The sequence below is a fragment of the Leptodactylus fuscus genome, chromosome 4 (assembly GCF_031893055.1).
Source record: "Leptodactylus fuscus isolate aLepFus1 chromosome 4, aLepFus1.hap2, whole genome shotgun sequence".
NCBI lineage: Eukaryota > Metazoa > Chordata > Amphibia > Anura > Leptodactylidae > Leptodactylus > Leptodactylus fuscus.
In genome coordinates this window covers 51,806,311-51,823,008 of record NC_134268.1, presented here as the reverse complement: position 1 = coordinate 51,823,008, position 16,698 = coordinate 51,806,311, and the positions used below count along the sequence as shown (strand labels likewise).

General features: G+C 42.2%; 1 protein-coding gene across 1 annotated transcript in view; it reads left to right on the top strand.

Annotated features, from left to right (window-relative positions):
• MCMDC2 (minichromosome maintenance domain containing 2) overlaps positions 1-13,454 on the top strand; it is a 39,545-nt gene extending 26,091 nt beyond the window's left edge. The window contains exons 8-13 of the mRNA XM_075270384.1: positions 4,808-4,936; positions 5,940-6,177; positions 9,264-9,469; positions 10,353-10,513; positions 10,823-11,002; positions 13,311-13,454. Of these exons, the coding sequence (XP_075126485.1) occupies positions 4,808-4,936; positions 5,940-6,177; positions 9,264-9,469; positions 10,353-10,513; positions 10,823-11,002; positions 13,311-13,454 (1,058 nt within the window). The remainder of the gene's footprint in view (positions 1-4,807; positions 4,937-5,939; positions 6,178-9,263; positions 9,470-10,352; positions 10,514-10,822; positions 11,003-13,310) is intronic.
• The last annotated feature ends 3,244 nt before the right edge of the window (positions 13,455-16,698 follow it).

Here is a 16,698-nt window from a genome sequence, read left to right as displayed (position 1 = left end):
TGGCACAACTCAAGCCCGACGAATGGAGGTAAGCCCGCCTGAGACTGCCAAGGTAAAGAGGGCTGTACAGCAGGTGTTGCAGAAAATGACATCTGATGATGACGCCGAGGCCTACCTCACGGTGTTTGAGAGAGTGGCAGAGAGAGAGGGTCTGCCGAGTGCAGAGTGGGCAGATGTGATTGCGCCCTTCCTCTCCGGTGAACCCCAAAAGGCCTACTATGACCTCAGGGAGCAGGATGTCCGGGACTATACCAAACTAAAGTTGGAGATCCTTGCTCGCCTGGGTGTCACACCAGCAGTTCGCGCTAGGAGAGTGCACAGTTGGACCTACACTGTTGACAAACCCACCAGGTCCCAGATGTACGACCTAATCCATCTGGTACGCAAATGGCTGGAACCAGAGACCTGCACACCCGCCCAAATCGTGGAAAAGGTGGTCGTAGATCGCTTCTTCAGCGCACTGCCAGCAGAGCTACAACGCTGGGTTGGACACGGGGACCCCAAGACTGCTGATCAACTGGTCAACCTGGTCGAAAGGTACATAGCGACTGAGGACTTCCTCCATGATGTTCCCACAGCACCAACTCCTCTCAGGACTGCCCGTCCCGTGACATCGGTGGGTAAGAGGGGTACAATGGGAGGAGTGTGGAAAACTGCGAGAGGGAATAGGGCTCTGGACCTCGGGCGAGGGCAAAAGACTGAACTTGAACCTAAGCGGCCCACAGGTCCTAGAAGGGACTCCCTGTTGAAAAGGTCTGGGTCCCTCCAGTGCTGGAGGTGTCATGAGTGGGGACATGTGGCCGCCCGTTGCCCTCTTACTTCAGAGCTCATGGAGTGTGACGCTAATAGGCGGCAGTCGCTATTTGCTGTACCGGTGTGTGCAGCCATGCCAGGGACTGAGCCACATGCATGCATGTTAAGGGTTAATGACCGCTCGGCAACAGCCCTGCTGGACTCTGGTAGCTCAGTGACTTTGGTTAAAGCCAGCCTTGTGACTGGGGACTATATACCAGGCAAACAGGTGAAAGTGTTATGCATCCATGGGGATATTATAGCTTACCCTGTGGCCTCAGTTACACTGGTAACTCCCTCTGGGACTGTGACCTATGAGGTCGGTGTGGTAAAACAGCTCATGTATGAGGTGATTTTGGGCCGTGATTTCCCATTGTTTTGGGAATTATGGAAGAAAGGTAACACTCCTGCTGCCAGTGAAGTAACTCCAGCAGAATCTGTTCCTTTCTCTGAAAATAATGGTTCATGTGCAGGGACCCCTGGAAATAGTAAAACTAATTTGGGAAAAAATGTGAATGAACCTGAGGTGTGCAGTGATGAATGGTTCCCCCTGCAAGTTCTAGCCGGGGAAGAAGAAGAAACTTCCCCACCAGGGCAGGAGGTGCTAGATTTAGAAGTGTCTCGGGGTAACTTTGGGACTGAGCAAGCGAGAGACCCCACTTTGAGTACGGCACGTGCCAATGTTACGGTAATAAATGGTTTACCACAGGGTCCCGAAGCTGACCACAAGTTTCCTCACTTTGCTATGAATAGGGATCTGGTGTATCGAGTCACCAAGTGTAACAATGAAATTGTGGAACAGCTTTTGGTGCCAAAACTGTACCGTCGCATGGTGCTAGATATGGCACATAATCATGTGTTGGGTGGTCATTTGGGGGCTAGTAAAACACAAGAGAGAGTCCTCCAACGTTTTTTTTTGGCCTGGGGTATATGAAGAAGTGAGGAGGTACTGTGAGTCTTGCCCCACGTGCCCCAACACTCCACTACCGTAGCCCTTTGGTGCCACTTCCCATCATTGAGTTACCATTTGAAAGAATTATAATAGAAGATCTTTTTGGAATTAATACCAAAAACAGTCGCTGATCGCGCTCACTCAGAAAGGACAAGTGACTTGATATAAGGTAAGTATTTATTCAGAAAATGACGCGTTTCGGGGTATCGGAACTATACAATTATTCCACCCCTTCTTCAGATCTATGGGTGGACCTTCATGTAGTGAACGCGCCCCGACGCGCGTTTCACCACTACCGTGGCTTCGTCAGGGGGGGAAAAAAAAAAGATGATGTCATCTTTTTTCCCCCCTGACGAAGCCACGGTAGTGGTGAAACGCGCGTCGGGGCGCGTTCACTACATGAAGGTCCACCCATAGATCTGAAGAAGGGGTGGAATAATTGTATAGTTCCGATACCCCGAAACGCGTCATTTTCTGAATAAATACCTTATATCAAGTCACTTGTCCTTTCTGAGTGAGCGCGATCAGCGACTGTTTTTGGTATTAATTCCAAAAAGATCTTCTATTATATCCCACCGACAGTGTGTCGGAACAGCTGATACGCTGCCAAGATACTCAGCATACAAATTGGAGTGCATATACTCTTATGACGAAAACATCACCGAATTCTCATAAAGATCTATAAGAAGCGCGGATCGTCTTGAATATTTTTTCAATTTAGCATTTGAAAGAATTGCAATGGACCTGGTGGGGCCTCTAGTCAAATCCGCTAGGGGACATCAATACATTCTGGTTGTGTTAGACTATGCCACCAGGTACCCGGAGGCAGTTTCCTTAAGAAACATGGCCTCCAAAAATATAGCTCGGGAGTTGTTTTACATGTTTTCTCGCACAGGTATTCCCAAAGAAATACTTACTGACCAGGGTACCCCCTTTATGTCAAAAGTTATGAAAGAACTATGCAAATTATTTAAAATCGCACATATCCGTACATCAGTGTACCACCCCCAAACTGATGGATTAGTGGAGAGGTTCAATAAAACCCTCAAACACATGTTGAAATAGGTAGTGGAAAGGGATGGCCGGGACTGGGACTGTCTGTTACCGTATCTTATGTTCTCCATCAGGGAGGTACCCCAAGCATCTACAGGGTTCTCCCCCTTTGAGTTAGTTTATGGCCGGCATCCAAGGGGTTTGCTAGATATTGCCAAAGAGACCTGGGAGACTGAGGCCACCCCATATAAAAGTATTGTTGAACATGTGGCCCAGATGCAGGACCGAATAGAGACGGTGATGCCCATTGTCAGAGAGCATATGCAAAAAGCTCAGGAGGCCCAGAGCAGAATTTACAACAGGTCTGCCCGGGTGAGGACCTTTAATCCAGGGGACCGGGTCCTAGTTCTAGTTCCCACCATTGAGTAAGTTTCTGGCAAAGTGGGCCCTGGAGTCCCTGAAATATTATCTGCTGGGTAGAAAGTTTGTGTTGGTGACGGATCACGCTCCACTGGCCTGGATGAAGCAAAATAAGGAGAGAAATACCAGGGTGACCAGATGGTTTCTCTCCTTACAAAACTTCTGTTTCAAACTGGAACATAGACCAGGGAAATTACAAGGAAATGCGGATGCATTGTCCAGGGTCTGCTGTCTGTTCAGTAGAAATGCCCAGACCTCTGGTCTGGAGAAGAGGGGGCGGATATGTGGTAAAGTGTACGGTAAGGTGGTGGACGGAGTGTATATCTCTCCTGGTTTCCTCAGCCAGGCGAGATAAAGGAAAGCCATGGTAATCATGTTCTAGCAAAGCATAGTCTGCTGGAACTCTTGTTCCTTATTATGGGCTGGCTTTTCTGGACTGGAGGGCAGGTTGGTAGTGGGAGCCTTCCAGTCCACACCCTTACTCCACCACGGGTTTTGCCCTGAGTCCGGGGCATTCACAGGTGAGCTTCCTTAGGGCTATTTGACTGGGGAAGGAAGCTCAGTTAGTAGCCCTGATACACACAAGGAGTGTGTGAGGAAAAACCCTCCTGAGACAAACAGGTATTGTGTGGATTTGGACCTGCTTATATGGTGACTCAACCTGCTCTAGGTCAGAGAGGTAACCTGCTGTTTAGGTAGAGCCGGACAAGGCTTAGGTTTTTTTTGTTGTTTTGTTACTTTGCTGGCACAGTGTTTTATGCCGAAAACCCAAATAAAACACTGGACTTGTTTATTGTACTACCTGTCTGCATGGTGTCATTGCCGTTCCCAACCGGGTGAGCTGAACCCCTTACTATATATATATATATATATATATATATATATATATATATATATATATATATATATATATATATATATATATATATATATATATAGGAATGAAATCCTAAATGACTTTGTTGCATTAAACAAACTTAAATATTTACATGTACATTACATTTTAGGAGTTTTCAGTACTCTCCAGAAAGACAGGTTGATATCTGTGACATTTCAAGTACATTCATTACCAACACGTCTTGCACATTCCAGACCTTCAGGATATATTTACACACAGCAGTCCAACTACACCACTATCGTATCAGAAAATATATTTGCTGACCTACAGAAGTCCTTGCAGGAAATACTCTTATACAAAATCACATAATAGCCTTTAACACAAAAGGCTTTGCAAAATAACAATACTGATGGGTGTCTCACTCTCGGCAACCCAACCAATCATCAGTTACTAAGCGTACTTATGATAGGCACATATGGCCTATCATATTTATTATTTTGCTTAATTGTATAGAGCCATAATATTCCACAGCGCTGTACAGACATTGTCAGTCACTGTCCCATATAGGGCTCACAATCTACATACCCTGTTTCATCCATTAAAAACGACATCACACCATACTGCACTGTGTGAACAGGATCATTTAAAATCCCATTATTACGGTGTGTAGATTATCTGACTGATGCGGCAAATTACCACAGCCAAACAAACATCAAAAACAATGCATATCCCTCAATATGTCCACACAGCTACATTTAGGAATATGTTATAACTTTATTTAATGAAATATTCCATTCTTTATTATTCCATAGATGAATTAATAGGCAGAATGACAATAGGCAGAAGATACAGAGTAATAGGTATACCAGTGTGTGGCCTTAATGGTTCTCAAGTAACTGTCTGTATAGAAGCCAATAATATTCATCAGTATATTGCACGTAGTAAGTATGCTTCATATATGTATCAGATAAACAGAGGGTTATCATCTAGGGCCACTACAGGAGAATTGTGTTATTCCACGGCGCTAATTCAAAGGAATTGGAAAGTATATAATCCAATGGTTGTTCAAGTCCTCCAGAGCATGAGCTGCTCTTTGTAGTGACTCTACACTAGCTTATAAAAGGGGACGCCAAACAACGAATCCTCTTTCTATGACAGCTCTAATAGGGCGTTTGGACAGTGGTTGTCCTAATGGGAAGTCAGTAGCAGTCAGACATATAGACATGCAGAGCATATCATAAAGTGTAGTGATTAGAGATGAGCGAGTACTGTTCGGATCAGCCAATCCGAACAGCACGCTCGCATAGAAATGAATGGACGTAGCCGGCATGCGGGGGGGTTAAGTGGCCGGCCGCCGTCAAAGCGGAAGTACCAGGTGCATCCATTCATTTCTATGGAGCGTGCTGTTCGGATCGGCTGATCTGAACAGTACTCGCTCATCTCTAGTAGTGATCTATACAATACAAACATACAATTTCTGTAAGGCTAGGTTCACATCTGCATTGGAGTTTCCATACAAGATCGCTGCAGGTTCCGTATTAAATTCTGCAGAAAGAAAAGTCTTTTCTCTCTGTCACTTTCAGTATAAAATCAGCAAAAACCTGGTGGACCCCATTATAGTCTATGGGGTCTTTGGCTTTCCTCGTATAGCTGCTTTTTAAGCGGACAAGGTTTCCCTCTTTCAGGTCCTCATGTGTAAGGCTCTCCGCACAATGTCATCTTGTTTATACAGTATACATATTACCAATGAGAAGCTAGCATGCCATCCTGTCAGATTAAACACCTTTCCAAAGCTTGCTGAAAATATAGATCTCATGACTAGAGCTATAATACAGTATTACCATGTGCATGAGTCCTAAGACAATGTGAGCAAGCAGAGCAATACAATTCATACACATTTCAGGCGTTTCTAATATTCTTCATGTATGTTCTCTACTTCCTCAGATCCCCATACTATATGCAAAGCATTTCAAAAACTTCACTCCAAGACTCAGAGTTCACCATGGATCTTCACCGGTATTCTTGCAAATGTATTTGCTGCCCAGGTTGTTCCGGTTGGCATGCACAATACTCTAAAACTTTGCATACTGCTCAGCCTTGTGCAGACATGTAATGAGGACAAAGACATTGGAAATCCCCTCGATCTAATGGTTGTGACAAATGACACACTGATTGTAGAGAGGTAAATGGAAATAAATGTAGAAGTTTATATTATTGTGTCTTTTCCTACTTTGATGTATTGTTTCAAGCTTAAAGGGCTAAAAATTGATGATCTACTCTGATAGGTCATCAATCTCAGATCAGTGAGTTTATGATACATGACACCCCATCGACCCGCTGTTCTCAGCAGAGAATGGAGCAGGATGCAAACGTCCCATTCACTGTGTAGTGTAATGTCCTTTGTGTAGTGTTATTTTAGTGAATACGTAGGAGCTGATCTGCAGTAACCAGGTGTGGCCACTTCACAGATAACGGAGTTGTCTATTTCCTTCTCCATTCTCTGTAAATGAGCTGCTGAGAATAGCTGATCAGTGGGGATGCTTGGCGTCCTAAACTATCATCAATACTTTAGCCCAGAGAACTCCTTTAAAGAAGCACTCCTAACAATTGGTAAAAAGCAGTCCAAGACATTTTCTTACCTGTTGTAATATCTGCTCTGCTTGAGTTCCCTGTTGTGTTTGTGATTTGCAGTCTGACCTTCTGAACATACCAGAAGTCAGTCTCTCTATGCAATCCTTTACTATTGTATGGTAACTAATATCTGGTCCACACAGTAGTTGTGATGTAACAGCAGATCCCAACAGAGGAGATATTCCTACAAGAAAGCGGTATGAAATAAAGGAAATTATTATGATCACAGTGCTTGCTTCATATCACTAGGATGAGTCATCACTTTCTGATTGGTGGGAGCCAAAGTGCTGGAATCTTCTTCATCTATTGCAGTGTATTACTGTTTTTACCTGCACAGTGATGGATTGTGGTCACCTGCTGAGCAGTAAACAACATTGAGGATCATTTATTGGGACATACTAAAAAGAATGAAGAAAAAGAATAAAGAAAAAGAATGAACATTATTACCAATGGGGAAAGATGTAAAATAAAGATTTAGTGAGCTTTCTAGTTTTAAAAGAACTGGAATGAACAGGATATATCTGTAGTGTATAGTGGAATGATCATATATTCCATAGAAACAGATGTATACCACTTTTCCTATGCTAGATACACCAGGAATGAACAGGATATATCTGTAGTCTCTAGTAGAATGAACATATATTCCATAGAAACAGATGTATACCACTTTTCCTATGCTAGATACACCAGGAATGAACAGATCATATCTGCAGTGTATAGTGGAATGAACATATATTCCATAGAAACAGATGTATAACACTTTTCCTGTGCTAGATACACCAGGAATGAACAGGATATCTGTAGTGTATAGTGGAATGAACATATATTCCATAGATACAGATGTATAACACTTTTCCTGTGCTAGATACACCAGGAATGAACAGGATATATCTGTAGTCTATAGTGGAATGAACATATATTCCATAGAAACAGATGAATAACACTTTTCCTGTGCTAGATACACCAGGAATGAACAGGATATATCTGTAGTGTATAGTGGAATGAACATATATTCCATAGAAACAAAATTTGTGTATCTACCACTGGAAAAGTGTTATACATCTGTTTCTATGGAATATATGTTCATTCCACTATAGACTACAGATATATCCTGTTCATTCCTGGTGTATCTAGCGCAGGAAAAGTATTATACATCTGTTTCTATGGAATATATGTTCATTCCACTATAGACTACAGATATATCCTGTTCATTCCTGGTGTATCTAGCACTGGAAAAGTATTATACATCTGTTTCTATGGAATATATGTTCATTCCACTATAGACTATAGATATATCCTGTTCATTCCTGGTGTATCTAGCACAGGAAAAGTGTTATACATCTGTATCTATGGAATATATGTTCATTCCACTATACACTACAGATATGTCCTGTTCATTTCTGGTGTATCTAGCACTGGAAAAGTGTTATACATCTGTTTCTATAGAATATATGTTCATTCCACTATAGACTACAGATATATCCTGTTCATTCCTGGTGTATCTAGCACAGGAAAAGTGTTATACATCTGTTTCTATGGAATATATGTTCATTCTACTATACACTACAGATATATTCTGTTCATTCCAGTTCTTTTAAACCTAGAAAGCTCAGAAAATCTTTTTTACATCTTTCCCCATTGGTAATAATGTTCATTCTTTTTCTTTATTCTTTTTCTTCATTCTTTTTAGTATGTCCCCCATTTATTCTCAGGAAAGTGAGTGTCCCTGCAGTCAGACCTCCACTGATCAAAACATGATGGCATATCAAAGCAATGAGATGGGAAAATCCATTTAAATAGTAAAAAGAGGTTTTTCCATCTAATGATTTCAGCTGACCTCCTGTCTCCCCTCCCCTCCACTTCCTGGTTTCTAGCAGCATGCTGATGCTTCTTTCTAAGGCCTCATTCACATCTGTGTTGGTATTCCATCCGGGGGAGTCCGCATGAGGACCCCCCCCCCCCAAACAGAAAACCAAATGCAACTGCAACTGCAAGTAGTGTGCCAGTGAAAGCACATGGCCCCATAGACTATAATGGGGTCTGTGTGCTTGCTGCCAGATCTCCGCAGGGATCATGTGGACAAGAAAGTAGTTCACAATCTACTTTCCTGTCCGCATGATTCGTGCAGGCAGTTCGCGGCAAGCACACAGACCCCATTATAGTCTATGGGGTCCGTGTGCTTTCACAGCACAACACTTGCAGTTGTGTTCAGTATTCCATTTGGGGGTCCCCATGCGGACTCCCCCCGGACAGAATAGCAACACAGATGTGAATGAGGGGTGAGTTGCAATTAGCTCTGGATTTATATCCAGAGATAACAGAGGCACTGCTCAAGAAACTTTGCTCTTCTTCTTTAGAGATGGTTTTGATCAGTGGCTTGTATATCACCTATGGGAGTCAGAAATTTGGCTCCTCTTTTATTTCTAATTTTTAGAAGCTAAAGCTGCCAATACTTTACACTGTATCTTTACTTGTACATGTTGGCCCTGTAAGTATGAAGTTTTAAAGTGTATATTTACATGCTAGTATTAATCTGATTTTTCATACTGTAGAAGACAGAAGGAGGACAGAAGTTTAGTTAGTTCACGACTACTTTAGATTTCATGTCTCAATGACTAGATCGCATTTGCTTTTCAGACTGATGAGATACAGTACTTGTCTTGTTCCACGTGGCGTCTGCCATACACATTTCAATGATATATTTGCTACAGTAACTAAAGATGAACTTGGAACAGGCACTGCCATTATCCATGCTGGGAGTGCTCTAATGGCCAAAGGTGGAGTGTGCTTTATCGGGGATATCAACATGTATAAAAAAGATAAACTAGATCTTTTACTTTCAGGTACTGTATTATATTGGTGGAGTAATAACATTAAAGTATTATTCTCCTAATTGTTATTACAGGAATAAATGCCCCTGTACTTGGATAAATATTATGCTGTATTGTAACTAGGTTCTTACTTTGATACATAAGTATAAAGCTGCCACTAGGGGGAGCAAACTGGACAGTGCTACTAAAGGGCAACTTTATGCCGCATTTTAAAGGGATCCTATCATTAATTTATTTATTTATTTCTGACTAACACATAGGAATAGCCTTAAGAAAGGCTATTCTTATCCTTCCTATAGATGTCTTCTCTGCACAGCCGTTCGGTAGAAATCCCGGTTTTCTTCGGTATGCAAATGAGTTCTCTTGTAACACTGGGGGGTCCCCAATGCTGTGAGAGAACTCTCCAGCAACGCCTCTATCTTGTTCTGGAACGACCTCTCCCTGCATCTTCTTCCAGAGCTGGTGGTCAAACTTCTACGCATGCACAGTCGGCTCTGCCATCGGGCCTTGGGCAGAGCCGACTGCACATGCCCGTAGCCATTTTTTTGTGGCCACTTACACAGTAAGCTGAGGTAAGTGGCCACAAGAAAATGGTCGCAGGCAAGCACAGAGCCGACTGCGCATGCCTAAAAGTTTGACCCCCTCGCTGGAAGAAGATACAGGGAGAAGGTGTTCCAGAACAAGATATAGATGTCGCTGGAGAAACATACCCTCAAGACATTGGGCATGTGACCACAGGCTAAATGGAGTTAATTTGAGTATCCATAGACAATGGGTTAATTTGTGATTGCTGCCTCTTACTCTTCTATCCATGTCTCTCTCTTTTTTTTGCTTGTTTCACTATTGGTTCTTTTCATTCCCATCTGATCATTCTGTACTATATGTTTCTCTAAAGTTTTAGATAGCAGGAACACCGCTGTCTTCATACCTGGAAAGAAATATGGTGAAGACATTGATCAGCAGATATTCATTTCTGTTCAATGCAATTTCTGGTCATATGCAGATTTATCTTCCAAGAAGTCTAATACCAGGGACCCCACCTTTATAGGTCAGATGGTGAGTGACTTACTGTTCTGTGCCTTAGGAGATGCTGATTTTCAGTGGCGTCCATCCTGTGACTTCCAGCTGCTACATGACTCCGGCACCATTCAACATCGATACGTGTAGTATAGTATTAGTGGGATGGCCACGGGTTAGGGTTCAGTGTTATATTCTCTTGACGTCTGCTGTATTGTAGTGTACAGTACTTCCTGGGTTAACACAATACTATGACATGTCATACAGGTTTTGCCTGAAATCTAAAAACATTTTTCACAGGTTTGTTTAATGCCCCTTTTTTTCCTAAGGTCTTTATATATTTAACAGGATCTAAGTGCTATACCATCACATCTCATTGATGCATTTGGAACATTAATATACTGCAGTCAGATGTCTCACACGTATCCAGATGCCTCGCTCATACAGCATAGTCTGAAAAGAGCCATATGCCCAGAAGCACCTCTCTGTCTAGCGGCCCAACATTTTACAACCCAAGACTTTGAAGAGGTTAGTATATAAAAGTTTATAATGATAGTAATAGTGGGTGTGATATATTGGTTCTTGAAATTACAATATAAAAGGATTATTCCAGCTAAAAACAATAATCACCAATCTACTAAATTGTGGGGGGTCTGACTATTGGGAAACCCACCAGTTGCTACAATGGGAGATCCTTTTTCCCACAGTTACATGAATGCAGCAAGGAGAGGTTTGAATAAATTGAAGTAAGGGGAGTCCCCAGCAACACAGTGGTTCAGTGGTTAGCCCTGCAGCCTTGCAGTGCTGGAGTCCTGAGTTCGAATCCCGCCAGGAACAACATCTGCAAGGAGTTTGTATGTTCTCTCCGTGTTTGTGTGGATTTCCTCCCAAAGACATACTGATAGGGGGGAAAAAAAATAATAATTGTGCATTGTGATCCCTACATGGGGCTCACAATCTACATTTAAGAAAAAAAGAAAGGGGCATCCCCTGTGAGCACCGAAGACTCACCAGCAACGCCTCTCTGCCGCATCAGCAGCTGTCCGTTCGGCCATATTCCTGTGGCCTCTTACACGAGCATCCGTTCAGCCACAGGAAAATGGCCAAACTGACATGCACAGTTGGCTCTGCCAGCTCATGACGTGTTGGTAGAAGAAGAGAGAGGCATTGCTGGAGAGTCTTCAGGGAGCACAGGGAATGAACAAGACTCATTTGCATAAGGAAGAAATAAGAAATATCTCAGGAACAGAATAACAAAGGTAGGAGAAGAATAGCTTTTCTAAAGGCTATTCCGATATGGCATTTGTAGAAAAAAAAAAAAATAGCACTTAGCTTTCCAGAATAGACACACACACATATCTGTTGTAAAACAGAGGTGTGAATAGTACCCAATGACTTAAAGGGGTTGTCCCATCACAAGGATCCTATCTATACTGCTTGTTAATGTGAATGTAAGACTTTTCCTAAATACATTGCTTCAGCAAAACTGCTTTGTTTGTCCACTATATTACTTTATTCATTTTTTTGTGGCCACAGCACTGACCTAGCTGCTCATGAGTCATGCTGGGGACAGTTAGACGCCGGCACAGGTGAAGCCAGCAACATCGCTATGCTTCTGCCCTGCATGAAGCCAGCAGCGGCAGAAGCGATGCTGTTATTCCGCTCTGCGGTCACATATGCACAGCCAAGCGGCGAGATGCCGCCGGCCCTGCGTGCACGCTCATAGACCAGTCTAGCCTTGTCGGGTCTGTATTCGCATTGTGAAGGCTAGACTGGTCTATGAGCGCGCACGCAGGGCCAGCGGCATCTCGCGGCTTGGCTTTGCATATGTGACCCCGCCCACCAATGACGCAATAAAGCCGGAAGACAGAAGAATTCACAGAAACGAAGACGGGTGAGTATGGGACGTGGGAATACCCCTTTAAATAGTTCATGGTGTTAGGGTAAGTTCACACGTAGTTTTTTTGAATCTGAGGCGGAGGCCCCCTCAGGTTCCAATTCAAAAGTGGGGTTGCCGCAACTGAAAGCCGGTGCACTGCCCCCGCATCCAGCCGCGCGCTCTGCTCCGGATTAGGCCCAATGAATGGGCCTAATCCAGAAGAGGGAGTTTCTTCAGGCTAAATCACGTGGGGACTCGGCCTGAAGAATGAACACCTCACTTTTTTCCGGGAACCGAAAGAAATGGCTCCCGGAAAAAGCACCTGAGCAGCTCCCATTGATTTCAATGGGAGCCATCTTTTTGGTCAGGGTTTTGAGGTGATTACAGCCTCAAAACCCTGACCAAAAAACTACGTGTGAACTTACCCTTATTTGTTAAAATAAATGGGCAGGACAACCAAGAAATAAATGGTCAAGTGCATGGGGTCTCAGACAGACCTGTTAGAAGAGCTGTTGAGCCCTCTGTAATGGAAACTGATACAGCTAAGTTTTTGTCTTATTTAGGCCCCACATTGTGGAAATGCAGCATTTATTGTTGCAGGTTTTTCTGTTTGTTTGTTTGTTTTTTTAAAGCAGCTAAAGTCAGGAGTGGGCTTAATAAAAGTGAAACATCTGAGAGCTTCCTATATATTTTACTTTCCTTTCCAAGCCATTCCTGACTTTGGCTCACAATATGCAAAAAAAATAAATAAAATAAAAAAAGTTTTTTGTTGCAGATTTTAAATTGTTTTGAGCCAAAGCCAGGAGTGGATTTATCAAAAGGGACAAGTATAAGCCTGTCATTTATATATCCCATTCCTTCTGAAGTCATTCTTGGCTAGGAGTTGAAAACCTGCAGCAAAACCTGCAATAAAAACCTTTTTCTTCAAATTGTAACACTTTTTTTCTACCTCTCCAGCTTATTGCATATGCAAAGAATATACAAGTAACATACAGCACCAAAGCAGAAACACTTCTGCATAGTTATTATTTGGCAAGTCGTAGAGTCAGAACGGATTCCTATGGATCGAAAATATCAACAACTGCACTGAGACATCTGTAAGACTTGATATACAGTTCATATACGAGTATTTCACAGCCAAATATATAAATTGCTGCAGCATGTGAACCCAGGCATAGGCCACTGTCATACTTTTGGTCAGTGTCCTGCATTAGTATTTGTAAATCAAAGCCTGGAATGGAACTTACTCAGAGATTAAGGACGATGGTGTGGGGATTCTGATACAGAGCCAATTAAAAAAATAAAAATACTAAAATAATAAATGTTTACGGCCCGATTCACATCTGCGTTCGGGCCATTCTGTTCCCATATCCGCCTGAATTCCCTCCAAATTTTTTGTACGGAAACCGAGCGGAAACCACATGGACCCCATTATAGTCTATTGTGTCAGAGGGTTTCCTTATGTAACCGCTTTCTTATGCAGATGTTTCCTTTCGGGGATTAGGGGGTCCCCAAGTGGACTCCCCAAATGGAAACACGAATGCAGATGTGAACCGGGCCTAAGATATACTAAACACTAATACTGCTGGGCACAGGGGGCAACACGGTGGCTCAGTGGTTAGCACTGCAGCCTTGCAGCGCTGGAGTCCTGGGTTGGAATCTTGCCAAGAATAACATCTGCAAGGAGTTTGTATGTTCTCCCCATGTTAGGGTGGAGTTCCTCCCATTCTACAAAGACATGATAGGGGGAGGGAAAAAAAATGTACATTGTGATCCCTAAATGGGACTCACAATCTACATTTAAAAAAAAAAAACCAAACACAACTAATACTGCTGGGCACAGACACTGTGGTAACTTATGAGTACAACTTTTTTCCCTCAGGCAAATAATATTAATAACCTATGTTTAGAATAGGTCATCAAAATCAGATTAGCATCTGACTGTAGAAAGCTTAATTAGCATATTACATGCTGAAACTAAATGCACAAATTGTTAAAGAATAGAGCGGGCTAAAGAAAATATTCCTACTGTGCTGGGATGAGTAGTGCCTATTAAAGGATGCAAAGAATTGGATATGGTGAAGGTGGATCATATGACTGCCAGGTCAGAGGGGAGCCGCTTCATGGCAGCACCCATAGCTGTGACTGGGAAGGCAGGGACAGTAATAAACCTTCCCTGCCTTGTCTATGGGAGCTCCTCATTTCAGCATTTTCACAGACATACCAGTACATCCTTGCAGAATTAGACAACCACTCTCTGGATATAAAAACCCAATGGGCAGTGGTCCAGAAGTGGTTAAAAAAAAAATTGAAAAAAAAAAAATTCTGAAGGCAGCTGTAAGGGAGCTTCCATTATTATTTTAACATTGCACTCAATAATGGATTAAAAAAACAAAACAAAAAAAAAGTATCCTACATATCAGTCATACTGGAAGTTTTTAATTTAATTTCCATTGTTCTGGTTCACACTAGCATTGTGGTCCCCAATGAGAGCCAGCCCACTAAAGAAGCAGTTACACACAGACACCAGTGGACTCCATTGAATATAATGGGTCTGCAGTGCCAGCCATTTTCAAATGGAAAGTAGTAGAGAAAACCACCGTCCATAACTTCTCTCTGACGAAGTTTGCCAGTTTCTGCAATGAAGATGTGAACTTAGCCTGACAGATCAGAACAAAGGACATTACAGCACTAGTGTGAAACCAGCCTAATGTAACTACTCATTGAGTTAAGTTTCTCATATACTCTTCTATTGAACTATATCCTAGGTCTGCAATGTCAGAAGCACATGCAAAGTTAAGTTTACGAACAGTGGTGGCAGAAGAAGATGCTGTGGTAGCCATTTTATTATTTGAAGCCTCACTTACATTGAAATATGGTAAAGTTACCTCTATCATACTGCTAGTCGATGTATTGTCAGCACTGTTAGTTTTTCATGTATTCATATGGCGCACTGTTGGAAATGCAGACAGTGTGTGTATATATATATATATATATATATATATATGAAATTGTGCACCTACATAGTAACAGCAAAGTCAATGAGTAAGAAAAAAAAAATGCTGTTTTTCTCCAGAGACTTACGGTATATGGGGTGAGAAAAATGAAGAAAAATGCCACTAAATAGTAATCAAACAAGTGTCTTTACCTGCATTTCCACAATGTATATCCTTAGCCTAAAACACAACTCTCATAAGGAAAAATATCATGTTCACTTAGTTGAAGACTTCAACCCCACGAACACGTGTACACCCAATGTGGGGCAGCGTTTGCAGGGGAATCTACTCGAGTGACATCCAAATACATTCCCCTCTATGGAGGTTTCAGATCCATTCCATTCTGATGACCTGGATGATTATAGAGCAGGTCCTATCCTGCTCTGTCTCAAGGAATAGGGAGAGAATCTGAAGCATCCATAGATCAATGCACTTGGATAACACTGCAAACTTGGCCCCACATCAGAAATACACTGTTGTGTGCATGGTGTCTTATGATCAATTACCATGGACTTTGGTGAAGGGGGTTTATGCACATTTTGAAAGACAGAAGGGTAGCAATGGAAGACATAGGAACAGTATAAATAGTACATAGGGCGCTGGTGTCCTGGGTTCAAATCCTGCCAGTAACATCATCTGCAAGGAGTTTGTATGTTCTCCCAATGTTTGCACGATTTCCTCCCATACTTCAAAGACACACTGATAGGAAAAAAAATGTAGATGGTGATCCCTATATGTGGATCACCACCTACATTTAAAAAATAGCACAGTGCAATTTTGCATGGAAGTAAAGAATTTGTTACATGTTTGACCACTGTAATTGTATTTTTTCCAGGAAGCTGTGTGCTTGGCATTCCTCAGAATCCGCTCTTTCCACTTGAGCTCACAGATGAGAACAGTTTACAGCAGAGAGATAAATACCTAAGAGAATACCAACAACAACTGAGGCAGTATGTATTCACCTATGGCCCTGCAACATCACTCCATCTTGCTGAATTCAATGGCAATGTAAACTTGTAATTTCTCAGACTATTTCTTGCTTTGGTTTTACTTTAGAACATGGTCTTCCCTTCTGTTCACTGTATTACTACAGTATATGAAATATGGTATGGTTTACTTAAATACCTGAATGCCAATGTATTCACTTGTGTTTAAGGAGAAATTTTTAATCTCTTTTGGTTGATCTCATAGTGAATTAAAGGTTATTGCCAAAAAAAAAAAAAAGTATAAAGTGTAGCTCTTCACATCAATTTTATTAATCATCCAATGAATAGAATATGCAAGAGACCAAATCGAGAAATAGGCAAGCCCAGCTGTATATTACCATAAACCAGGAGAAGTCTTGAACC